Source organism: Arvicanthis niloticus, chromosome 10 (genome assembly GCF_011762505.2).
Source record: "Arvicanthis niloticus isolate mArvNil1 chromosome 10, mArvNil1.pat.X, whole genome shotgun sequence".
Lineage (NCBI taxonomy): Eukaryota > Metazoa > Chordata > Mammalia > Rodentia > Muridae > Arvicanthis > Arvicanthis niloticus.
The window spans coordinates 18,822,882-18,850,077 of NC_047667.1; the positions used below are offsets into that span (position 1 = coordinate 18,822,882).

The following is a 27,196-nucleotide window of genomic DNA, read 5'->3' on the forward strand; positions in this document are numbered from 1 at the left end:
AAGGCCTGTTGCCACAAGCACTTACTGAGGAAGTAAGAGTATCGTTTAGCTGAGTGTACTCCTTTGATTTTTTATTCTGTCAGATCCCAGAGACACGCTCTCTCAGGTTGAGGAGGTTCAGGGCACTGCGTTTTCATGGCTGCTGGGTGATTTGTGACTAAACATTGCTGAGGCTTTTTAGAAAACAGGAAGTGAAAGAGCTGAGCAAAGTGTGAAATGACCCACATTTTAAAAGGAACACAAGCTCTGTACTGGGATGCCTTTCTCTCTTTGCCTCTTACTGCACTGGTATTTTCTCAGAGACGGAAAACTATTGTGGTTGTAATAAAGGCCCCATTTTTCTTTAGAGATCTAGAGGTTTTTTTCTTTTCCCTTTCTTTCTTTCTTTCTTTCTTTCTTTCTTTCTTTCTTTCTTTCTTTCTTTCTTTGGCTAGGGAACAGAAGTTAGGCCTTCCCAGTTAACGAACTACCAACAGTGATTTTGTTCCTTTATGTACACTCCTTAGTCATTAAGCTTTCCTTTTTCATTTTCCTTCATAATGACTTCTAAAATCTATCCATCACTAATTATTACAGGGCTGTGAAAGGAATTGAAACAGCAGTTTGTATAAGATAACCCCTTTCCAGTTTGACTTGCAATGCTGATGAACGTTCCCCTGCTTTTCTCGACACCCTGTTGGTTGCAATGAGAATGTGGCATTAAAAGAATATCTAACCTAGAACATTTTAAAGTTTAAAAATGTTTAAAATTTTTCTTCGATAATTTTAAATTATGTGTACAATGAAACTTGACCATACCCACCTCACACTTTCCTTCCCTGAGGCCTTGCCAACACAGCTCCCTCACCATTCCGTATTCTGTCTTTCTTATTCTTAAATAAACCCGATTGAAGTACAAATAGTGCTCTCTGTATGCCTGTGGCTGTGCAACCAACCACTGGCAAATAGCACACTACAGTAGCCACAGGTTTGATGAGAGGTATCAACCACTGACGACTCCTCAGCTTGGAGTGGAGCCTTGTGAGCCTCTTCCTGATCTATGGTAGAATTTTAACGATGTGTGCAACAGCCATGTCATGTCTAAGGAAAGCACTCCTCCCCAGACTCTGGCTCTAACATTCTTTCTGCCGTATAGTCTTCATTTTTTCTTCAATTGTAGGGTTAAAGTGGTTGTTATAGACCTTTCATCTATAGCCGAACACTCCATCTCTTATTCTGACTACTTTGACTAGTCTCTGTGTTTACCACTCTCTATTTTAAAGTAAGCTTCTCTCATTAGCAGCACAAATCGATGGTCATAAACACAAACATTTACAAGGCAGCTTGACAACATAAACACCTAATAAAACAACAGTGATTTGCCCTAGGGCCCATGAACACCTGAATCATGGGTTAGTGGCCAGCTTTACAAATCAGATCAGAGAGTTGGTTGGATACCTTCACAACAGTCATGCCACTATTGAAACAGAGCACACATCTTGTCTGGCAGCATGATGTGGAAGCATATAGGGTACAGTGATAGGTAAGACCTAATATATGACTATTAATGAAACCTATGAAATCCGCATGAATAAATGTTTGTGTGTGTGTGTGTGTGTGTGTGTGTGTGTGTGAGAGAGAGAGAGAGAGAGAGAGAGAGAGAGAGAGAGAGAGAGAGAGAGAGAGAGAAAGAGAGAGAGAGAGCAATGGACAAAGACACAGAGAAGGATATAAGGAGACAGGAGGAATAGGAATGTAGATCAGTTGGTAAAACACTTGACTATCATGTAGGAAGCCCTAGGTTCAGTCACCATTACTGAATAAAGCAGGTGTGATGTTATAGACCTATAAGTGGAATATTCTGGAGGTTGAGTTAAGAGGATCAGAAGTTCCAGGTTATCTCTGGCTACATAGCAAGTGAGTTCAAAACAAATCTGGAATACTTGCCCCTGTCTCAAGTTAAAAAAAAATATGCCCCCCCCCACATTAGTAAAGTGGAGAAAAGAATAGAAAGAATGTTAACTTTTATTATATGCCAAGTTCAGTGTTTGGTGTGATTATCTGCATCTTATAAATGGGGAAATAGAGCTCAAGCTTATGAAGTTGAAGGACTAGGAAGTAGCAAGGCTCCTACTTAGGTCGGGGTGGTGAGATTCTTAAGTAGGCATGGTCTATACCACTGTGTCTACTAAACGTTTTGTTGGCCTGTCTTACTAGCTGCAAGTCAGCTGTAACAGCTAGCCCCTTATTACACAGAGAGACTTTTTTAAAAGTCAAGACAGGAGAGTTCCTGAAGGAGAAGAGTTGAGTAACAGCCAGTCCTGCAGTCAGCCACCAACTTCTCTGCACTTTGTCATAGAACAGAGTGACCTGTGTCCCACAATTCAGAGCCAAGTCCTTCACTAATGCACCCAGACATACAAGAGTAAGAAGTTGGAAGTGGGTTGCTTTATAGCTATTCCTTTGAAGGAGTTCTGCCTCATGATTCAGGGAGATTTGACTTTCTTTCAATTTTTCTATTGTCTGTAAATTAGAAGAATCTTGTTTGTGTTCACCTGAAAGGAAGATGACTTGACTTTGAGACTGAAAATTTCTTCTTTGTCACAAATCACTACCCTGATGTGTGCACAGCACAGATGTTTGTATATGGTGTCATGTGGTATCTATGTGTACATGTAAAATTGTGTATATGTGAGTGCATGTGTGTGTATATACACATGTAGAGGCCAGTGAATGATAGCAGGTATTTTCCTAAAATTTTCTTCACCTTGTTTTCAAGACAAAGTTCTACACTAATTCTGAAGCTCACTTATCAATCTAGACTGGCTGGCCAGAAAGCTCCAGGATTCTCATTTCTCCAACCCCAACTGTGTTTCTCACATGAGAGCTGGCTATTTGAACTCAGGTCCTCACACTTGCACAGATGAACCTGCTCTCCAGCAGTCCCTTGTCCACACATCTTTAAGTCTGGGGAAATCAAGTGGAAGTAAATAATAAGGATGAGGGAGAGAAAGGAAGTGTCAATATTCCTGGATGGAGCATCTTCATACCTGCATCTTCATCTCTACAGTGAGCTGCTTAAAGACAAGTGCTTCTAGGTGTTCAAGCTTTTCAGAATGATGGAATTCACTTTGAAGAGTTTGATAATTATCAAGATTTTTAGATATTTTCATATTTGCTGCTTGATTTTCAATTTTACTCTCACTTCTAAAATAAGCATGGTCCTAGTGACATGTGATAATTATTACATTTTACTTTATTATAAGCAATCACATAGCTGAGAAATCTTTCCTCACATCTGAGAATGTTCTCAGGGTTTCTTTGTTATTCTAGAAAGGTGATGAGTTTGAGGGAATGTATGAGGATATGGTGGGTTATATTGATGACTTGGGCTTGAGGAACTCTGTAATAACCCACACAAGGAAAGAATGTCTGAAGATGTTAATCCAGGTGTGAATTTTGACAGTTTTGTTTTCTGTAGATTGTATATAAACTCTATTGTATTTTACTACTTCAGTTTTATCTTTTTAAAAATGTTTCTTAAACAATTAATTATAAGCCAGGGAGACGCATCTCTAAGTCAGTTTAAATAACTTCATGCTACTTGTGTTGAAAAATATTTGTTGACTGAACACAGTGACAGATACAGCGTTAACACATTTTAATAAACATGTAACACACATTTTAATGAATTCATCTTAATTGCTTTATCTCAGTGTCAAGGTGTTAAATGGGAAGAAAATGGTTTCTACACTGTGATTGATACGTTAGTGTCCATTTGAAAAGAGGAATATCTGCAAGAATATATATTACTCTCCTAATTGAAAAAGAAAGCTAACTTGCATGCAGGTATCTGGAAGTCTATCTAATAGCCCTCAATGACAATTTCTGCTGTCATTTGTGAGCCTTGTTGTGTTTCCAGATCCTTCCTCTAATTCTTCTCTCTCCTCCACTTTATCCATCACTTGCCTTACTTTCTTTCCTTTGGTCTGGTCACCAAGTACTGTCTGTTGACACAGTGCACAACTGTGCCTTTCTGTAGGAAATAAGAGAGATTTAATGATGCAAAGCCAGGATGTTTCATTCTCCACCATGAGAAAGAGATTTTCCTACACATTTGATGTCATTGCCTGTTTTCTTCAGAGCTGAATACTTTCCTCACGGCCTCTTCTTCTTTTAAACAAATCAAACTGAACAGGTATTCCTGGAGAACCTCTGAATGGAAGGAATGCCAAGTCTCTCTTCTTCTGGAACAACAGGACCCACATTGGCATGAGACTGGACCAGTCTGTGGTGGTGGGATCCAGACCCGGGATGTGTACTGTGCCCAGAGCCTACCAGCAACCCTCACATCAAGGACCAAGGAAGGTAGGCAGCCAGCTCCTGGCAGAGGGTACTGCTTACTGGAAGGAGAACCTACCCCAGTACCACTCCTAGTATTTTTCTTACCTTGGAAAGAACTATTCCTTTATTCTTTGAAATTTGTATACATGTTATTTCTATTGTATCCATTCACTAAGATCTTCCTTCAACTTCCCCTAGTGCCTCCACTCCATCACTCTCCCAACTTCATGTCCTGCTTTTTGGATAATAGCGCCCTAAGTTCAGCTAGTGTTGCCCACGTGCACATAGATATGGAACTAAACACTGGAGCATGGGCAGCCTACCAGTAGCCAAAGGAGAGTGATTTTTTCTTTTGTTTCATTCAGCAAACATCATCTATTGATAGCTCCTGAATAAGGGTGGAGTCTTAGTGTCCCCTCCCATATTTGTGTTAGAACTTTGAGTACATTGATCCCGTGCAGGTTTACCCTATGTGGGTAATCATAGGTGCTGTTGTTGTGTCTAACAATCCTGATGTTCTCAGAAGTATGCATTTTACAGCTCTGCACCTTGTCTTTCAGCTCTTATATTCCTTCTGTCCACTCTTCTGCTGTATTCTTTGGAGACTTGGATAGGCGAACGTTAATATAGGTTAGTCATTCCTAGTTAAGCATCCAATTACTTATACTTGGTATTTTGACTAGCTATCAGTCTCTGCACTAATTCCTACCAGTTACATACCAAACTTCTATGACCAAGTATTTATAAGGCAGTTTGCAAAAATGACCATTTAGCAAAACAACAACAACAGTTTTATAGTGCCAGGTATAAAATACCTCCTGTAAAACAGTCATTCGAAAAGTAGTTGGTAATCATCAAGGTTAATCATCATGCTGTTACTGCACCAGGCATCACAATTTGCTAGAAAGGTTGGCATCATAGAATATAGGATTTAGCACTACATGAGAACATTGCTATTGTTTCTCCTTCAGTTGCCTGCATTATCTCTTTTGATACTATGAAAGCTAGTGAGCAGGGAGAGTTTCTAGATCAGTCAACATTAGCCTCTCTGTGTTCTTTATCCAAAATAAGTAGTGCCTTCAACAGTTGTATCTTGCCATCAAGTTACTGTAGGCAACCAAGAGCCATGGCAATAGCTTTTATTGTTTTGGGTACCCCTGGGGTCTCCCTGACCTATCACTTGTAGGGAGGTAGGCTGTGACTGCCACTGTGATTTTCACTTGATAACTGTATCTTCTGGGAGAAGTATTGTCCACCCACCTTTGTACTTTAGTCAAATTCTTTTACACATTCCCCCACACACTGGATTTCCATAAGGCTTCTTAATATCTCTTTAGTTTTAGTTAGCATCCTCTATTCCCTGATATTCTCTGTTTTATTACATTTTGTGTGTGTATATATTTATACAGACACTTTCTTTCAAATATTAATAATCCTCTATTTTATTGGCAAATTTTAATATATCTAAAAAGGGAGGGTCACCAGAAGAGAAGGAAAAGAAAAGATTGTTCTTTACCTTCAGTTTTCTGTTAGAGGGTGCATTCTCTACCATGGGCCAGTTTGTGAAGTTTGTGGCAATGATAATACATGTGAGGAAACTTGGGCAGATTTATGGAAATTTGTTGGTTGAATAACCAAGATTGGAGGACAAGTCTTGTGTTCTAGATGAACATGTGGCTTCTACCAGCAACTTAGAGAGTTGATGCTGAATGAATCCTCTACTGGTGGGATGAACTTGAGACTGAGAAATTCCTGGGGCTTCCCAAGTATCCATACCCTCTTCTTGTGAGATTTGTTTAGGAAGATGAAATTCAAGCTTTTGTATTATGGTAAAATATGACTTTTATTATGTAAAGTGTTTCCTGCTAGGTACATCTTTGTGACCAATCTCTTTTGGGATAATGCTGCCTAAAACTAGTAATCATTTTTCTCTTCTCTAATTACAATCATGAAAATCGATAACTTACATGCTTTGTGTATCAGGAGAAAAAAAGAGATCATTGCCATAACTCTTTAAACCTGGAAAACACAACATGTAGTTGAAAAGCTCCAGGCTGTCCTTCCTACGTTGAGGATCTTTCTGTTCCACCTCCTCTGTTTGTACCTTTCACTTGTGACTACAGTTCAAGGAGCTTCAAAGACACACACATGAATAAATATGGCCCACCTACTTTTCTACTTTGACTTTTTATCTTCTATTAAAACTTCATTTTCTTAAGATTTCTTTTATAAAGCATAATGATCTTTTAAATAAATTTTCTATGTCTGAAGTTCCTTTAGCCACATTTCTAGCTTTGCTAATGGAAACTGTGGGCAGTGTCCTTGATTGTTTTTATTCTCAACTTGACACAACCTAGAGTCTCCTGGGAAGAGGTTACAAACTTCAATTGATGAGTGGCTTTGATCAGGTTAGCCTGTTACCACACTGTTGGAGAGTGTGTTGATTGATGATTGAAGGGTCTGCCCATGTGGACAGCATTCTTCCTAGGTAGAAGGTTGTTGGCTAGAGAGAAGCATCTCTAAGCCTTTTGTTCCACTTCCTGCTTGAGCTGCTGCCCTGACTTCCTTCCCCCATTGATAGATTGTGACCAGGAAGTGTAAGCCCACTAAACACTTTCCAAGTTGCTTTTGTCCAGAGTGTTTTCTTTTTATCACAGCAACAGAAAGCAATCTAGATTAGGCATGGAGATTACAATTAGGAAAACCTTGTGAAGAGGGTATTTTAGTACTGAAGAATAAATATTACACAATAGAGGAACAAACAAAGAAGAGATAGATGTTCACTACAGATTGAGAACCATGAATAAAGCACAAAGAAATGAGGATGTTGTCTGAGGCCAAGGCACACTCCAGAATCAATACTTGGGTTCATGGGGAAACAATAAGCACTTTAAAAGCCCTCAGTTCTGAGGGAAGGGATGTCTGAGGGTATAAGCATGCTGATGTGTGTTTCAGCCATGTCTTCTTGTACAGAGCTGAGTATAGCGAATGAAGCTCTTCTCTAATACATCACAGTCACATGAAAGGCAAGAAATAGCGACCCACTTACTCTGTAGCAGTTATCAAAGATTTTGACTTTGCTCTGTAGTACAAGTGAGCCTCCCATATAAAATGCTTTCACTTCTACTATCATTCATATGTAACCCTGGATAAAAGCAGTGCTATACAAATTTCTTCTAGACCCAAAATAAACGCAAGAGAACATTTGAGTTTCTATTGTAAAATGACTGTGGTAACTTGTCAAATTAGGTTAAGAGGATTTAAAAATTTCTAACTTTGTCTGTTAAGATATTAATAAATGCCTGAACTAATGACATTTCTTTTTAAAATATTTTTAATTAATTAATTAATTAATTAATGTGTGTGTACACACGCATATTCTTGCCAGGTGCTTAGGTGTAAGTCAGAGGACACTCCTCAGAGTCAGCTCTCTCTTTACATTGCTTGGGTTATGGAGATCAAATAAAAGTTGTCAGGTTTGTATTAAAGCCATCTCTCCTGCCCCTTTAAAATAAATTTTAAGGTGATGACATTAATTTGATTTCTTCAAAAAGATTCTGTCATGGGCCAGCTTTACTTTAGTCTATGTCATAAGCACAATTGCTTTCAAGGGTTCCCTCCAATATTTTCTTATCATTTTATTAGGCAAGCAATATAATGATTATGCTTTGGTATTGACAAGTCTTGTGATCATTATAAACACCACATGGTCAAATACATTTTGGTACCCCTAAAGGTAATTCTCCTGGATTGTTGTCATTTTGGGTAGGGACTAAGTGGAGACGCTTCTATATTGGTATGGCCTTTAAACTGTTATGAGGAGAATTAAGGGAGTAAGGGAACTTTATAGGCATTGGGAAAGGAGTTAGAGTTAATACTTTATTTTTAATAGTATGTTTGAACTTTGAAAACAGAGGATAAATCTCTTTATGCTCAGCTCCGTGTAAGAATATTAGAATGTCCATATGCTAAGGAGAGTCTTAAAAGTAGTCAAATCCTATTGGCAAACTTAGCTGGCTATCCAGGAATGTTTTGAGGTACAAATAATATTAGTTTTGAAAAGATGGATCTATTTCTTAAGGTAAGATTGAAAAAGATCTCCTCTAATCTTGCCAAGGACTAGGAATGTCCTTTGTTTGTCTTTAGAGATCTTGCAATCAATATGCTCCTTTGAAAGAGAGAATGAGGTGGCATAGGGATAGTATTATTCACTGCTCTTCACTGTCACCCAAGAGGCAAAACAGGCTGTTTAAATAGAGCAGAAGCATTTTATCTTGTTTGTGCTGAGGAAGAAAATGGACGCTGAACGACATAGCCTTTGCTAACTCACAGCAGAATCTTTGATGAGAATATTGTCGAGGCCTGAAGAAATAAGAGCACTGGTCTATTATAGTTTTACCTTGGAAATTTTCTCTGTTATTGCGATGATGACTGCAGAGGGAAGTCAGGAGAAAGCAGAAGAATGATATCAATAGGTTCATCTCCAGACTCCTCAATGAATCAGATAGTGAAGGAAGAAGGTGAGTGAAGACAGGGTGATTTCTACTAATAAGCACAGAAGGATTCAGAGGAGAAAGGAGATATGTGGAAAGAGATAGATAGATAGATAGATAGATAGATAGATAGATAGATAGAGAACACCATAAGTCAAGCACCAGGGATCTATTAGATTATTCTGTAAGACTGTGTTCCTTCTCTGTTTTTATCTAAAACCCATAAGCTGTAGAGTGGTGTTTGGGAATTGAAAGTCATTATTCCATAGTTTATGTATATGTTATGGAGTCCATAAGTAGTACACTACTGAGTTTGACTCTGTCTCTTTCTTATATAAAGAGACTACTTACAAAGTTACCCAGTCATGGTGGTGTGAGCAATTTTAAATGACAGAAAGTAAAAGATATATATATGTGTATATATATATATATATATACATACATATATATATATATATATATATATATATATGTGTGTGTGTGTGTGTGTGTCTTACTTTATTAAATAGGCAATCGTTGACTATATGACTGATTGTTTAATTGAATGGTTGATATTGAAAGATGATAAATTCACAAATAAAAATAGATAAAAGATATAAATGAATATAGCTTTAATATTCTCTCCAAAATGCATTTTGCACAGGGAAAAGTATTATTAAATATTTAGAGGCAACTTGGTCCCTTGAAGTGTAAATTAAGGTTGATTTTTTTATTGTCTGTGTTTGATTGCTTTCTAAAAATCTAAGCTCAGTGACTTTGTAAATCAAGTGTAACAAACTTATGTTTGTGTGATATAGGCATATTTATTAAATTACTATGATTAGCAAAACTACTGAAGAGCCCCTATTTTAATCATTAGATAAATTATCAGGTACTTCTTGACATTATATATTTCTCAATTTATGTAGTTCAAGATATACTTGACATGATTTAAGCCAGAGCAGGACCAAACTTAACAATAAGCAGCAGGATAGCTGAGGGAGACACTTTACACTGAGTGCATTGCTCATGGGAAAAAGAAATGGCTTATAGATAAATAGACATGCTTGCTGACACATAGACCCTGCTTAGTCAGATTCCTGTAAAGAAGTAAAGCAGGTATTTGCCCTCTGAGAAATAAAATATATATTCAAAACTAGTCTCGATACATTGATAATTCCATGCCATGTATTACTAAAATGAAAGCTTGTAATATCACAGAAGAGGAAGTTTACCAAGGACTAGAACTGGATGTGAGTTTAGATTACTCAGATGTCTCACTACTCAAATAAAGCACTAACACCAATTCTCACACAGGCTTTATTCTCTAGGCAGTATCAGCCATTGGGCTTGATGTCTATGTTCTGAGAGAGAGGAGACCAATCAACAATTAATCACTATAGGTGAACACAATATGAGTGTGAAGGAAGGTGGAGACCAGGGAGCATCTCTTCCTTTCCTTCCACATTTATTATCTTGTTTAGCTTTTATAGCCTCAACTATTTCTTATTCCATTTCATCCTCCATTTTTAAAATGTCATTTTTCACCTTGTATGAATCTTGAGAACAAGCATTTCCAGTGACCACAGTAGACTTCCTAGCAGTTCACACATTTTCTAGGAAAAGGGGAATGCGAACTCAATAGATATTTTTTTAAACAAATAAATGTAAACTCCTGCCTTTGTTCTTAGGGTTAGTTGGAAGCACTTCTTTTGACGTTTGGACAGCTTCCTCTTCATTCCATTTATTCACACACACCTGCACTTCATTAGAAAACAGTCAAGTTTTCCTTTTCAGAGTCAGAAAAAAAAAACATGCTAAGCCTAGTGCATTGACAATCTTTACTTAAATATCTCACTTGAATTAGTTTTGTCAGCTAGACTGGATTTGTCTGAGTGCCAAGCCAAAAGAGAATGAGATTCTTCTTGGCAGCAGAAATTTTAAGACAAAGTCATTGCTCCCAAATTTATTTCTTAAGTCTTTTAAAACATGTCAATGCACAGCAAGTGGGGTGGGGAAAAAACATCCCTTTATTTGGCCCCACCTTTCTGCAGGAAATTTTTAGTATTTGTTCCAAACTCTCCCTGGGCATTTTCCCATGCTTGAGTTTTAATTCCTCATTACATACTTTTCTCAAGAAGAAAGACTCACCTATTAGGTCCCCATGGGCTCAGACAGAATTAAGTGGATTCTTGTGTCTTCTGGAACTTTTCTTGGATTCTCTTGAGAAGGAATTGATTACTACATCAAGATAAAATGTGGAAAAGTAACCACATTTTGATGCTTCCTCTAATAACACTACCTCGATGTAGAATGTATGGCTGTATCAATTTATGTTTGCTTTTTTAAAAATTCTGCTCTTATTTATTTATAAAGAAGCAAATTTGTTTACCCGGTATACAATGCAATATTTTGATATATGGTCATACTGAGGGATGTGTGACTTGAAGTAATAAATATCCGCCTCCTCTGCTTTCATGGTGGGAATCCCTAATATTTTACTTTTAATCCATTTTCAAGCATGGCAATTACTAACTATAGTCACCATGTTGTACATGAGCTTTTGTCTCCAAAGATATGCTATACTTTAGGATTTAATAATATTTATGACTCTGGACAAACTTTGCCCATGTTATACCAATGCTTTATAGATTTGGAATTCTGACCCAGGTGCCTATGTTGCTGTTTGGGTAATCTATAGACATTTTAAATTTAGTGTAGTCCACATTGTATTCTTCACTGTTTATCCAGGTTCGTAGAGGATTACTTAATGTGCCAAAAGTCCTACAATCATCTTTCTTCCATGGACTCCTAAAAAATTAGTAATGTATGCTTGGTAGTTCACTGCCCTTGGCCCTTAGTTCACGTTCAATCTACCTGGAAATGCATTTTTTTCCTTTTCATACCATTTTCTCTCACCATTTCTCTTATCATTTCATGTCCTTGTATCAATTATAGTTTTCAAATGAAATTCCCTCTTTCTCTTAGCCTCTTCCAGACAATGTATGACATGCATGGCTCTGCAGGTGGAATTCTTCCATATAGATTCTCCCTTTCTCATAGGCTAAATAACCTGTTAGATTCCATAACATATTCAGAGGCTCTAGGGAGGACGATATGGACACCTTGGAATGGCTAAAGCACCACATGCCCAAACTTTCCCTTTTGATAGTGAGAAGCAAAAGAATACTTGGCTTAGTCAGTTGGTGCACTCTGGATGCACAGAGGTCTAAATTCTTAGTAATTGAGACACTAATCTTGAGGTAGGGATTGGCAGGTTTGGGATGAGATGTCCCATTCATAGCTGTATGATGATAGGGTTGTCACCCAGCCTCAGTAAGACTCCAGGTCTCTCATCTGTAAAATTGAAATAATAGCAGAGTTGTCAGGAAGATCCAACTTTAAAGAAGAGAAGAATCACATCACAACACCTAACCCATGAAAGACTCCAAAAGCATAAATTATTCATTTTTGAAAATTAATCACTCCTACATTTATTTAAAACAGTTCTATGGGCTAAGCACCATGCCATGTATTTGGAATGGTGATGAATACATCAGCCCACAATATGAGAAAACCAAAGTCAACTGGAAGAAGAAACACAAAATCAGATTACATGGGTCTATTACCATGAATCTTACAGTTCAGGTGTATAAAAAGCATATTCCAAATGCAAGATTAAATTAACATCCTAGAAGAGCAAAGGGCTTTGCCTTTAAAATTCCTATTAAAATGAAAATGCCTAAGCCTCCTCATCTGTAAAATTAGTTAGAATCTGGTCCAACGGGAAAGTTTCTTTTATTAATGGAGTTATATTACTGATACCCTCAGCAAAAAGGTTCAATTGTAAGTACTTAGGAGCTAGTAGATGCTGGTCTAGACATTAGGCACTTGATTGACAGCCTTGATGTTGGGATGAGAGAGTGTGAGTAGTCATTACTTACTTCTAACCCAAGACCCCTACATTGAGTTCTTACATGGTGGGATGCATCCTGAAAGTATTGCTAACATGTTGAACACTGTACTGGGACTTTAGATATGGGAATCACATTCAAAGCTGACTGGCCTTCAGGAAGTTTACAGACTCCAATGTGAGAAGAGTTGTGTGATATTTTATTTAAAATGAGGTGATGAGTTCAGTGTTGGCATATTATCAATCAAAATATAGTCATAAAGTATCTCCAGGATTTCTGAGAGCACAAATGAAAAAACCTAGCAAGGAACAACATTCTTTTTTTATTGGATATTTTATTTATTTACGATATAGATGTCATCCCCTTTCCCCATTTCTCCTCCCTAGAACCCCTATTCCACCCCCCTTGCCTCCTTTATGCTTTTATACCATTTTAATTATATGCTTGTATTAAGGTCAGTTCTAGGTTGAGGGTCTAGCAATACAATAGATGCAAATAGTCAAGGAACAAGCAAGACAGTAAACACAAATAGTCAAAGAAAAAAGCAATGCATTAAACCCAGTTACGTGAACACTCCCGTGATAAATATTTCTAAGGGCTTATCAGGAATCAATCCAATATTGGAACTACCCGTCTTTATTTGGAAGTCTGGATATGGACATTTTCAGAGACATATATGGAAATTAGCTGCAGTTCTCAAGGATCTTATGTTAGTAAGAGATAAAGTTGGGGCAGGATCTAGATTTCAAACAGGTGTTAGCACATGTGTTAAGGTATTTTTATATGTCAAGTTAAAAATACTTTTGTTTCTTCTACAGTATTTAATGTAAGTTGCATTGATTATACACCTTCTAATTGTGTTTGTGTTTTGAAATCTGCCATGTCAGTAAAAGAACAACATTCTAAAGGACTTGAGGATGGTTGTTTGAGCACTCATAGATAGTGTTGCTTGTGAATTTAAATTTGACTAGTATCAAGCCCATGTATCAAACACTGTAAGAATTTAAGGTAACACCTGCCTCAAAAACACTCTATTAACCTGTGATGTTTCCGTAAATACTGCCAGAAGCTTTTGGACTACTTTGCTTGAGACAAAGGTAGTTCATTTATCCACAGCACTGTCCCTAGTAAAGTATCTTCATTATGTCGCTTTCTCGTATCCCAGTCATAGTAATGAAACACGAGGCATAGAAAGCCTGTGTACATAGAGTTTGACAGGAGAGGACACCTTCTGTAGAATCCCTGCCCTCTTATCAGGTAGCTTAAAGTTATACTGCCCTACTGTGGCCCAGAAGGTAACATCATCCCTCTATTTCAATGCTAAAATTGTATGTCATAAATAATACGATGTTTTCCAAATTATAGCCAGGAAGGGCTGTCTCTATTATATGAAAAAATATAGTTTTAACACCTTTCAAAACCTCATATTGACTGAAAGCAAACTTGTAAACCTTGTATGTAGAAAGATTAGCAGATATATCACTTTGCAGTGTTCACATGTTGGATATTATTAGTGTTAAATTATATAATTAAAATAATCTATTTGTAAAATTATAGTATTCTGCTTTGGAAATTGTTACATTTCCAAAGGGTATGCTTTCTGATGCTTCAACTACACACTCTGAGGCAGCTCTGGCTATCAAAAGCAGAATGTGCTTCTTGGCAGCTTCGAGTGACACCTACACCCTATTGCTCCAAGCATATCTGGGCATGACAGATTTGGGGTGTATAGAAATACAGATAATAGGTTCAGTGTTCTTGTTCCAGGGAAGAGAGTAGGAAGAAGCACTACATTGGGGGTCAGGAGCTTGGAATTCTCACCATGTTCTGTAATGTCCATAATGGCCGTCATCTTGAGCAGGCGTATGATTATCTGACTTGAACTTTTCCCCGTTAAAGTTGAAGACAGAGAAATGTACTTATTCCAGTCCTAAGTGAGAAGGTAATATGTAGACTATGGAGATGAAATTGTGCTATGAAGATAATCTCTGTGCATAATCACATGCCCCTTGTTTTCTACCACAGTTTCTGTCAGTGAAAGGATGTGTTGGGAAGGCTACAGGGTTTTCCCAGGTGTTACTCATGAAATTCTCTTTCCTGCTAGGTGGGATGCATTGGAAGGCAGACATGATTCCTTGAGTCTACTTCTAGCTGCTTGTAGCTACAACCACATCCATCATGATTTTAATGATATATTAAAATTAATGATCTGTCATTTAAATAACTCTATTTTATCAATATAAACTCTAATCATTTATTGATTTAATAATACTTTTCTTCATACATCTCCTGACATTAAGGCAAAGTATTAAATAAAATAGGCTTTAAGAAAATGGAATCAGGGACAGAGGTAATTTAATCATCTATTCATTAAGAATTCAATAGTTGTATTTTTATACAACTATTTATACAATAGTTGTATTTCCAATAGTTGTATTTTTATACAAATAAGTCTTCTGACTTTTTTGAGATAGGACTTCTCTGTGTAGCAATGCTGGTTGTCCCAGAACTTTATGTTTGTAGACCAAGGCTGGCCTGAAACTCACAGAGCTCTCCCTGCCTCTTCCTCCTGAGTGAGACCTCTGATTCTTGCCAAGTCCATTCCTTTCTGGGCTTTTCAAGTAGAGCTTTTTCTAATTCTGTGATCCTAGTCTGGGTCCTAAAAGTAAGAACATTTCAGATTATTTTCACTATTAGAGAAGTGCAGGAAAGACTCATGCAATCTGATACTTGTGAGACTTGGAAACTGAGACTTGCAGAAGTTGAAACCTGCCTGACTTAGAGCTGGAGAGTTCAAGACCCATCCTCAGGTCTTCGACTTCTAACACCACATACAATTTCCCGCCCTTTATCCCAGCAGGAAAAGTGAAAGTATTCCTTTCCTCCTAACTTAAAGCTATTTTCCCTCACACTAATTTACTCTCCAGTCTAATTTCTTCTGAGCTAAATTCGGCAACTATTCAAGTTCTTTGGATTGGAAGGAAGCCCCAGGAACCACAGGGTTCCCAAGAGAACTTATTCCAGTGAAAATCCCTTTAGGTGTGTGTGTTGGGGCAGGGCAGGGGCACAGTGTGAAGATAGTGGCTTCAGCATCAAAGCTTTTAATGACTTTGCTAACTCTAATTGCTTTCTAGCTAAGACTGTGGATTTCCATTTGCTAGTTGATTCTTATATCTTATATAATCCACATGGCTTTTCTTCATGACCCTGTAGGAAACTCCTGTGGTGATAATTCTATGTCAAAGATCTGTAACCTTTTATAGAGAGAAAGATAATTATTTGTAACTCATTTTCCAACTAGTTCAAGACAGAATAAATGCTTAAAAGATGTGTTGACTAAATTCCACACATCAATCTCCTCACTCGCAGATTTCTGAAGCTCAGTGTGTTAACTCTGCCTGGTTTCTTTTTCATTCTTTGTAGAAGGGAGTTGTGTGGTACATTTTAGACCCATTTGCAGGTCAAGGTATTTTTATGTCAGATATAAGAGTTCTTGAAGGAGATTGGCATTTTCTTGTAAACGTATTTTGGACATTATATCATTCTTCTTACAGTGTGTAAAGTTCAGCTTTACACAACTTCATTGTGCCATATATCCAGGTAAGCCTTCACTACTTAACATGAGTTGCTGAAGAATCCATACTTATCATGTAGATACAGTTCTCAGTATTGTATCATTTTGTTTTTTTGTTTTTTGTTTTTTTGGTGAGAAAATATAGATGGGAATTCACAGGAGAGTGTAGGAGATTGGAAGTGATTTTTATGTGATCATTCCTGATATTTAGTGTTAGAAGACAAATACCAGAGGTTGTCTGGGAGTTGTGATGTTTAGCTAAAGTACTATCAAAAGCTAGGACAGCAGAAGATGCTTTAAAATTTCAACAAGAAGTTGCATTGGAATGGACTGCAGGGAAGAGTGAGGCAAAGGAAACAGACGAAGGCTGGGACATAGAATTGACACATGGGTGTGTATCTGTAGCTAATTTTGGACATGGGGGGCAAAGTTGTCTCAAGGAACCTAGAAGGAACACTTGCAAAAAGACACATTGTATGTGGATTATTTATACTTTTGCTTTAATAATGTGGGTGGTCCTGTCCACTGGTTCAAAGGGGCATTATTATTTTCAACTCCATAATTACTATAATACTCATTTCTTATTGTTTCTTCAGCCTCCTCCCTTCCTGGCTCCCTCCTCTCTGTGTCTCTGTTTCTACCTGTCTGTCTCTCTGTCTCTCTCTGTTTCTATCTCTCTCTGTTTCTGTCTCTTTCTTTTTCTGTCTCTCTGTTTCTGTCTCTGTCTCTCTGTTTCTGTTTCTGTCTCTGTCTCTGTCTCTGTCTCTGCCTCTCTCTCTCTCTCTCTCTCTCTCTCTCTCTCTCTCTCTCTGCCATATATGTGTTTGCTTTTGAGGATGTTTCTTTTAGAGCTGTAGACTAGACCATTTTCTTGGCAGTGTAGGGAAAACTTGTGTTCATATTACAGAGTTTCAAGAGTCAACATTTTTAATACTTGTACCCAACAGTAAGTCACTGCTAGGTTCACACCAGTGCCTTTTCAGTTTGAGCAGGTGAAGACTTGGAATTTAGATATAACTTCAGCAGATTTTCTCTAACTGATTCTGTTACCTCTACCACCCAGCTAAGCAAGAGAGGGGAAAGCCATGTGTATCAAGTTTGAAAGGAATGAGAGGTGCTGATGTCTCTAAGACAAAACAAATTCCTCTTGAAAGAATCCCTGAACGTGGTTTTAGGTTAATGTTAGAAATACATCCTTTTCTTTACAGAGTAGCAATTGGTAAGTATATTTTTTCTTGAAATATTTTATTTGTATCCATTTGCTTAAGTTCTATGCTTAAAAGCTGTAAAATCTATTTTTCATATTAACACCCTCAAACATTTAAACACATTAGCACTGTGCTTTCTATGTGCTCTTGCTGTATCAATGAACTCTGTCCTTCAAACTTTTCTTCTGGCAAATATTTTTGTATTACTTTATTATAAAGGATACATGATAGACTCTAATTACCTCACAATGAAGTACAATTTAATTTTTATGCAGTCACTATTCAAAAATACACCATTGAATTTTGATCTGTGTTATTATCATACTGAATTGATTTGTCTTCTATTTTTTCATTGTAAATCAGCCAGAAAGAACAGAGTCCCCTTGGTTTAGGAAGTGCAATGGAGATTTTAATGGACTTTTTAGATTTAGAAAATATTAAAATGGAAGATATTTATGCATGGAGACTAAAAGTCTCTTTTCTAATAGTGGATGAAGAAACTCCCACCTGGCCATACAGGTAATTCAGATTTCCTTGTATTTCCTCTCTATAAATTTACTGGAGAACTTCAAATCTACATCATTGTTCCCTCTCTCTCTTCCCTCCTCCAACACACTGGGGTATATTCTGATAAACCCTTAAGAGGTGCCAAGGCAAAGGCTAGTCCTCTGTGCATCAATTTTGAGCAGTATCATCCAATGAGCAGTTCATGTGGTCACACATAGGAAGCACATATGTAACTTTAAGATTCTAGTAGCTATACTTTTTTTAAAAGGCAAAGATCAGGCAAATGTGCTAGTCTAGGTATTTAAACTCACTATTTAGGAGATTGGAGCTGGAGGATTATAGAGTTTGAGGTCAGTGTGGACCATATAGCAGGTTCTAATACTCTGTGCTACATTAAGATATCCTTCCTTCTCCCCAGGAAATGTTAACTCAGAAATTCCTGTTGTCATTCTGACACCTTGACCCTCAAAAAACTCCTTCAGTTGTTTTAGTTATTGTTTTTACTATAGATTTTTATTTTAGAGACAAAACCTCATATATGACCTTGGACTTTTGATCCTTTACCTCTCCTTCAAAAATGTAGAGATTACAAGTATGTGTCATCTCGCCCTCTTTAAGGAATGCTGGGGGAGGTTGGTCCTAGAATCTCATGCCCGCTTGGTAAACATTCAACCAAATGAGCTACACCTTCAAGTCAAAAAACTCTTCCTTTACCAGTATCCAAATTAATCTCATGTTTGTGATACTGCATTTTACAAACCAAAAGCATAGGGTTAGAAAAGTCCTGAGTGCATATTGACTCCGAATAGAATGATAGGAAATGGGGGTCCTAACTATGTCCAGCAATGTTTCCCACATAGCTTCTGCCAAGGTCCTCAGCACATCACAGTAATGACAAATGGCTTCAGATTTGGTGGATTTCTCCTCAGGGTTTTCCTTTCCCTCCCTTCTTTGCTACATCAAAAATGAATGTGCCATTCATTGGTAGACTCTTCCAGATGTTATGTTCCTAAGTGAATGAAATATTGGTAAAGTCTCTGCACAGTTGAAGTGTCATTTCTATGTTATCACACCTCCATGATTTATTAGTGAGGTGGTATTTGCATGTAGTAAAACATTCAGATGGTAAGCCTATTTTTTATTCTTCTCTTTTTAAAAATGTTTTACTTGATTATTTTATCCATTTACATTTCAAAAGTTGTCCACTTACCTGGTCTCCTCTCTGCAAACCCCCATCCCAAGCCTCCTCCTCATTGCCTCTAAGAGGATGCTCCTGACCCACATGCCCACTCCTGCCTTACCCCTCTAGTATTCCCCTACAATGGGGCAACAAGCCTCCACAGATGGTAAGTCTTAATGGGTATTTAAACACATCTGTCAGCCCCAGAAAGTTTCTCTGACCCTTCCCATCCGATTCTGCTTCCCAGCACATTAAAGAAGCAGGCAACTTAGTTTCTCATATCCTACAGTTTTATACAAACAGAATCACATACTGTGTGCTATTTTGTTTTGTCTTTCATTCATTTCTCCAAGGTTGAGTAATTGAATAAACAGCAATGATTTAGCAGTTGGCTGCTTGTTGGATGTCAGGGTTAGGTGGGGCTCTTTTTTTTTAGTCCTTTTAAAACCATTATTTATAAAATATAAAACCACTGTGGACATTCTACAATGTGGAATTTTTTGGATAAAAAAATGCTTTCATTTCTCTTGGGTGAATAACAGAATGAAATTGCTGAATAATTGTGTGGATATAGCTTATAAAACTCTCCATGTAGATTCAACTATTTTACATGCTAGCCAACTATATGGAAATATACTATTCTGGTTGTTTTATAAACCTACAAACACTGGGTATTGGCAAGCCTTTTGCTTTGTGCTCTTTAGGTGTATGTGTATTGGCATCTCTGATAGTTTTTGTTTGTATCTTCCTATGACTGATGGTGTTAAAGGCTTTTAACTGCGCTTTGTATATATCCTTTTCTGTAATATTGAACTCCTATCCCATAGAGGTCACACAAATTTAGAAATGCTGAGACCCAGGAATTTGAATATATCTATGACATTAGTGACAAAATGCATATATGTGAAACCACTCTATTCTGAAGGGTGTACAGGTATGGGGTGGTTTCAGATGGTCTTTGTAATTTCAAATTGATTGGTAAGGAGCACAGTTCAATGTATTTAAATATAAGGCTGTAGCTGAGCTTCCCTGCCCAACAAATTCTGATGATATTTGTCTCCTACTTCGCTTCCCATTAAGTATACAGTTTTATCCAGTGCAGTGTGGTGACTGTGCCATTACCTGTTCTATTCCCAACTATTTACTCCTGTGCTTTAATGAGCACAATTTTGTGTTTTTTTTTTTAAATCATTTTCCCATTCTGTCATTCAATATTATGTCCTCCATCTGTTCCATCATGCAAATACATAGTGGTATTTTCCTTGAATTTCTTTTTCACGTTCGGCTGGAACTCTGATCTGTAGCAATCCACAGAGTGCTAACTGCTGTGCTAATGTACAGCCTCTACCAAGTGGCTATGTTGATTGATGGCCAGCCGGGTATGTGCATGGAGTTATTTTCAAGTCAGGTTAACTAGAACACACTTAATCATTTTCATTCTCCCAGAAGAACATCTGAGAAACTCTTTTGATGATAAATTTCATGGCTGAAAAAACTAAGTAATGAGAGGATCTGCTGTTTTGGATCAAAGGGGTACACTTACGAGGTAGTTTTGATTTTAGTATGGAGCCAGTGTGGTGGAAGTGCAATTCACTAAGCTGTGCTGCTGATGGAGGGCCATAAGCTCTGATGCTACAATTGTAGTCAAGGTGTGTTCCCAATTAACACAGCTACATAGTGCCAGGATTAAATAAGTGAAGGACTCTCTTCTTGTCTATTGAATGCTAGGGATGGAAAGCTTAACTTTTCATACCAGCCCCTTCAGGAGTTTTCCAGTCAGCATAGTGGGAGCTTAGATGGCTGAAGTGTTAGATATTCTTCACACTGTCCTTTGATGGTGGTAGTGGTGACACTGGCTACATAATCACTGTGAGATGCTCTGAGAAACCATGTCAAGCAGAGGGCTCTCTCTGAGACCCCACAACTAGCAATTTATTCCATTTTTTTGTGGAGGAAAATTATCTTCAAAGGAAAATGTCTTTAGTAAAAGGGAAATATATTATGGCAAATATCTTATGACATTGTCTGTCAAGGATAATTTCTAGAAACTCAGTAAGACTACATTCTGATTAATATTTTTCTAAATGGTTCTTAGAATTATAAAAGAAGTATCTTATGAAATTTTGATCTAATTTATCATCTCTCTCTCCCACTCTGTCTCTGTCTCTGTCTCTGTCTCTCTCTCTCTCTCTCTCTCTCTCACACACACACACACACACACACACACACACACACACACAGGGCATACACTGCAGCTGATTCTTCATAACTGTAGTTCTCTGCATGTCCATTCATTGAGAACAGAAAAGAACAGTGACATCTTACTACACATATACAGAATATTTGCTTGTCATTCCTAAACAAGGTAGTATAGGAACTATTTATTTGGCATTCATACTATATTAAGTGTCATGAGTCATCTAGAGATGATTTAGGGTGTAATAGACCACTGCATAGGATTTATATAAAAATATACCACATTCTATACAGAACTTGATCTTCCCTGGATTTTAATACACAATGAATGTTTCTGGAACTAATCTCCTGAAGATATCAAGGGATACCTGTATATTTCTCTATGACTTTCATTTGCCTTTTGATTTTTTTTTTTTTTTGAAAAACCAAACACCACCCTTCTCATCTGGGTTTGAGCACTGAGCAGATCCCTGGGCAGCATCTCTGCACCCAATCTCACAAAACTCAGAGAAAGTGGGGCTCCCAGGAGCTCTAACCCAGGCAGTATCTTAGGTAAGGAGACAGGAACAACTGTCCAAAACAGGGAGTAACTGGGACCCACTAGGACCCAGGAATTCACTCCTGGCCCAGAGTACTGGTTCCTTCCAGTTTGGGCCTGAGCACTGAGCAGATCTTGGGCCCCAGCTCTAACCCCAGTAGCAACACAACCAAGATAATAGGAAAGACAGGCTCCAGTCAGAGATAGGGCAGGTAGCACTAAGGAGATCCAGATGGCAAAAGGCAAGTTCAAGAACATAAGCATCAGCAACATAGGGTTCTTGGCATGATCAGAACCTAGTTCTCCCACACTAGAAAGTCCTGAATTCTTTATATCACCAGGAAAGTAAGATTCAGATTTAAAGTCACTTCTAATGATGATGATGAGGACTTTAAGAAGGACATAAATAACACTCTTAAAGAAATTGAGGAGAACACAGGTAAACAGGTAGAAGCTCTTAAAGAGGAAACACAAAAATCCTTTAAAGAATTACAAGAGAACACAACCAAACAGGTGAAGGAATTGAACAAAACCATCTAGAACATAAAAATGGAAGTAGAAACAATAGAGAAATTACAAAGGAAGACTACCATGAAGATAGAAAACCTAGGAAAGAAATCAGAAGCCATAGACGCAAGCATCACCAACAGAATACAAAAGATAGAAAAGAGAATCTCAGGTGCAGAAGATACCATAGAAAATATTGACACAACTGTCAAAGAAAACACAAAATGCATAAAGTTCTTAACACAAAACATCCAGGAAATCCAGGACACAATGAGAAGACCAAACCTAAGGATAATAGGTATAGATGAGAGTAAAGATTTCTCACTTAAAGAGCCAATAAATATCTTCAATAAAATTATAGAAGAAAACTTTTCTAACCTAAAGAATGAGATGCCCATAAACATACAAGAAACCTACAGAATGCCAAATAGACTAGACCAGAAAAGAAATACCTCCTGTCACATTATAATCAAAACATCAAATGCACAAAACAAAGAAAGAATATTAAATGCAGTAAGGAAAAAAAGGCCAAGTAACAATAAAGGCAGACCTATCAGAATTATACCAGACTTCTCACCAGATACTATAAAAGCAAGAAGAAGCTAGATAGATGTCATACAGACACTAAGAGAACACAAATGTCAGCCCAGGCTACTATACCCAATAAAACTCTCAATTACCATAGATGGAGAAACCAAGATATTCCATGACAAAAACCAAATTTACACAATATATTTCCACAAACTACAAAGGATAATAGTGGGAAAGCTCCAATATAATGAGGGAAATTATACCCTAGAAAGAGCAAGAAAGTAATCCTCTTCCAACAAATCCAAAAGAAGATAGCCACACAAACAATGCCACCACTAATAACAAAAGTAACAGTAAGCAACAATCTCCTCTCCTTAATATCTCTTAACATCAATGGACTCAATTCCCCAATAAAAAGACATAGGCTAACAGACTGGATACTTAAACAGGACCCAGCATTTTGCTGCATACAGGAAACCCACCTCAGTGAAAAAGACAGACACTGCCTTAGAGTAAAAGGCTGGAAAACAATTTTCAAGCAAATGGTCCTAAGAAACAAGCTGGAATAGCCATTCTAAAACCTCCAGCCTGAGAACACAAAGGGAGGGACTCATGGCTCCATCTATATAGGTAGTTGAGGGTAGCATTGTCAGGCATCAGTGGAAGTGGAGGGCCTTGGTGCGTGAAAGTTTAGATTCCATAGTTATAGGGAATTCGAGAGCAGGGAGGCAGAAATGGGAGGATGGTGGGAACACTTCCTCATAGAAATAGGAGGGGGGAAATGGGATAAGGGGATTTTTGGGGGGGGGATGGGAGCAGAGTTAACATTGAAATATAAATAAATAAAATATACAATTTATAAAAAAAAACAGATAATGGGTCTTACAATTGTAGTTGAGCAGTTGAGACTTTTGTCAACAATTTATTATGAGGATTTCATATAATCCTCAAAGACAAGGTATTTTGGAAGAGGCCTATGGAACTTTAAAATGGTTGGTGAGACATACTGTTGCTGAGACAAAGAATGATGCCGACCTGTGAGCTTGCTGTGTGCCCTGACAAGGGTGACTGGGGAGCTGTATTGGACACATGTTCCTACCCACATTTGCTTGACTATATCTCAGATGGGACAAGCTGCCTGCCTCAAGTTTTTAGACCTTGTGGGATAGAGAATCAAAAAGAGAAATTATATCCCTTTTATTCTTCTTAAAGGTGCCCAGCTATTAGGACTCAGTCATGTACTGGTCTAGAAATCAATCCAATATGGGAAATAACAGTCTACTTTTGGAAGACTTGATCTGGACTTTGTCAGAGACATATTTGGAAGCTAGCTATAGCTTGCTATGATGTTAGGATAGCAAGAGATAATGTTGGGACAGGATCTGGATTTCAAATAAGGGTTAGTGCATGTTTTAAGTCTCTTTTAATTGTCAAGCTAAAATTGGTTTTGTCTCTTCTACAGTGTTTATTGTAAGTTGCACTGACTGTATAATTTCCAGTTATGTTAGTATGTTAAAACCTGGCATGTCTGTTACAGGGGTCTATTAACTAGCTTTTGTTTCACTGCCCTGAAACCTTGATTCTCTGAAAAAAGGTTGAAAGTGCTGGAAGAAGTGAGTTAGGCTTTAAGCAGAAGCAAGAGGGTAGCAGGCTTGATTATTGCTGGTATAACAGCTTTAATTCCATTAATTGCTAGCACCACTGCTTCTGCAATAGCATTGACATGAGGAGTTAAGACAACTATTTTTGTTAAACATCTACCAAAAAAAATGTTACTAATGTATTGCATATACAAAAGGATTTATATAGGTATTTGGAACAACAAATTATGCTCTATAACCCATTCAAATTATCTGAAGGAGGTTCGGGGGTCATGACAAATATCATTGGAGGATTGTTACTTTTGAAATTCACAATAATTGTCATTATAATTAAAAAAAGTTTAAAGACACCTGTAGGATATTTGGCATAATTCTAACACTTTTCTGGGTGTGTTAGCTTTGCATAGTGAGATCATGAATTTAAAGAATGCTGCCCTGTTGACCTTTGATGCTGCAGATAATCCCAATTAAATTATCCATGGCCTGAGCTCAGTATTTCCATTTTGGACAAACCTCAGGAATGGCATATATAGCTTGATCAGGCTAGCCCTTCTTGTCCTGGGAATACTTTTATTCCTGCCCATTGTGTTAAAGCTTATCTTTAACAACATCAACATATTGGCAGCCAAAGTGCATGGCTTAAAGCTGAAAATGGACCCCCAGACAGAGTTATTAAATTAACAGGCTGGCAAGTCAAGCACAGGTACAATTCTGCACAGAGCCTTACCAACCTAAGACAGAAGGGCATTGCCTTTGATAATGCATATTTCATGACAGGTAAGGAAGGCATTCTTGTCAGAATGACCTAAGACAGGCTCAATCTTGTTAACAAAATAAAAAATGGGGAGAGGTGGAGAGCCTTTGGAGCTGCTTGGCAAGAAGCTGACATGGGCCAAGGAGAAGGAAAGGGGCTGCTTGGCAGGGATATGACATTGGCCAAGGACAAGAAAGTAGGCCTCAAGCAGGAATGTGACATTAGTCTAGAACAAAGAAGTAATTTCAGGTAGGAGACTAAATCGTAGGCTACAACAAAGAAGTAATCTCAGGCAGGAATCTAAGTATTAGGCCAGAACAAAGAAGTAATTTCAGACAGGAATCTAAATTTTAGGCTAGAACAAGGAAGTAGGCTTCAGACATGAAAATGACCTTGGGCTAGGATAGGGAAGTAGGCTCAGATACTTTGGTCATCCTGGTAAGCCTTTAGAAACAGTGATCATGGGAGTGTTCATGTAACTGAGTTTAATGTCTTGCTCTTTCTTTGACTATTTGTGTTTATTGTATTGCTTATTCCTCGACTATTTGCATCTATATTGTTTCTAGATGCTCAACCTAGAACTGACCTTAATACATGTATGTAATCAAAATGGTATAAAAGCAAAAAGGAAGAGGTGGTATAGGATAGGGGGTTCTGGGGAGGGGAAATGTGAAAAGGGAATGACATCTTTATTCTAAATAAATAAAAAATGAAATGTAAATAAATAAAATATCCAATAAAAGTATTTTTTAAAGAAAAAAAAAGAAAAGTAAAACCAAACCTCAAAAACTCACTTTAATCACAACCTAACCGTGCCAGGTGCAATGTCTGTGGACAGACTCTGGGTACAATGCTGTGTGGTAACCACATACTTACACAGGGTTTTGAGAAGGCCCCCAAGGGGGACTAACCTTAGGGAAGGATTGAGGGGCAGTCCCAGAATGGGGACAGGGGCACTCTGTAGGAGAAGGTGCTACTTCTTGGCAAAAGTTATCTTCATATCATTGTTTTGTGTGATCTTAAAGACTTGCAGGGCATCTCATGCTTCCCCAGCCTGCACTTCATTGTCAAACTGCACAAAGGTGATGTTATGGCATGCTGGGACCACCTGCCTTCTGATTTTTTTTATGATGGCTCATAAGTCTATTCCTTAGCATAAAAATATCTTAATGACCATTGCATAGATTGTATATATTAACATTATCATTGCCACTTAGAGAAATATTTAAAATTAATTTTCTAGTTACAGATAATTTATAGAATATTAAACCTGCCTAAAAAAATAGAGGAAAATGTCTTTCTCAGATTTATTTAAATGTAAATATTTTATGATGATATCTTGGAGTACAATTATTTGAACATTTTAAATTTTGGTTGGTATTAATAAAACGTATGCCAGAAATGTTGTACTATTTCTGTTGTACTATTTAAGTTTTAAGCAGTAAACAAACATGCTTGTTTTTTAACTTTCTTGCTTGTATTACAGTCTCATAAAAACATTGGCAACTTGCTGAGTCTTATTATTTATAACGTATATTAGCGGTCATTAATGACAATTTAAGCGTGCTATTGAGCACCCATTGTATGCAGGAACTGTTTTAAACAGTCATAACACAACAGAAAAGCTGTAGTTTTCTGGCTTTACTTCCTTTCTTGCTTACATTCTGATAGTAGAAGAGAGAAAAGAGATAGAGAAAAATAAACACTAAAGGCTCATGTGTGTTATGAGGAAAAATAAAGCAGGCTCAGAGAAGAGATAGCAATAAAGAGATGTGAGTGGTTGCACAGTACTTTTAGTGAGAAGGTCAGAAATATTTTCCTTCAGTGGTGACATTTGTGCAGAGAGCTTTGTTAGAAAGATGGACAGTGCCCCTCTCTGGGAAGAGTATTC

The 27,196-nt window shown here is 37.5% G+C and overlaps 1 protein-coding gene across 1 annotated transcript in view; it reads left to right on the forward strand.

Annotated features, from left to right (window-relative positions):
• Positions 1–27,196, forward strand: part of Thsd7b (thrombospondin type 1 domain containing 7B) — an 839,715-nt gene that overhangs the window by 320,575 nt on the left and 491,944 nt on the right. The window contains exon 5 of the mRNA XM_076941097.1: positions 4,178–4,347. Within this exon, the coding sequence (XP_076797212.1) occupies positions 4,178–4,347 (170 nt within the window). The remainder of the gene's footprint in view (positions 1–4,177; positions 4,348–27,196) is intronic.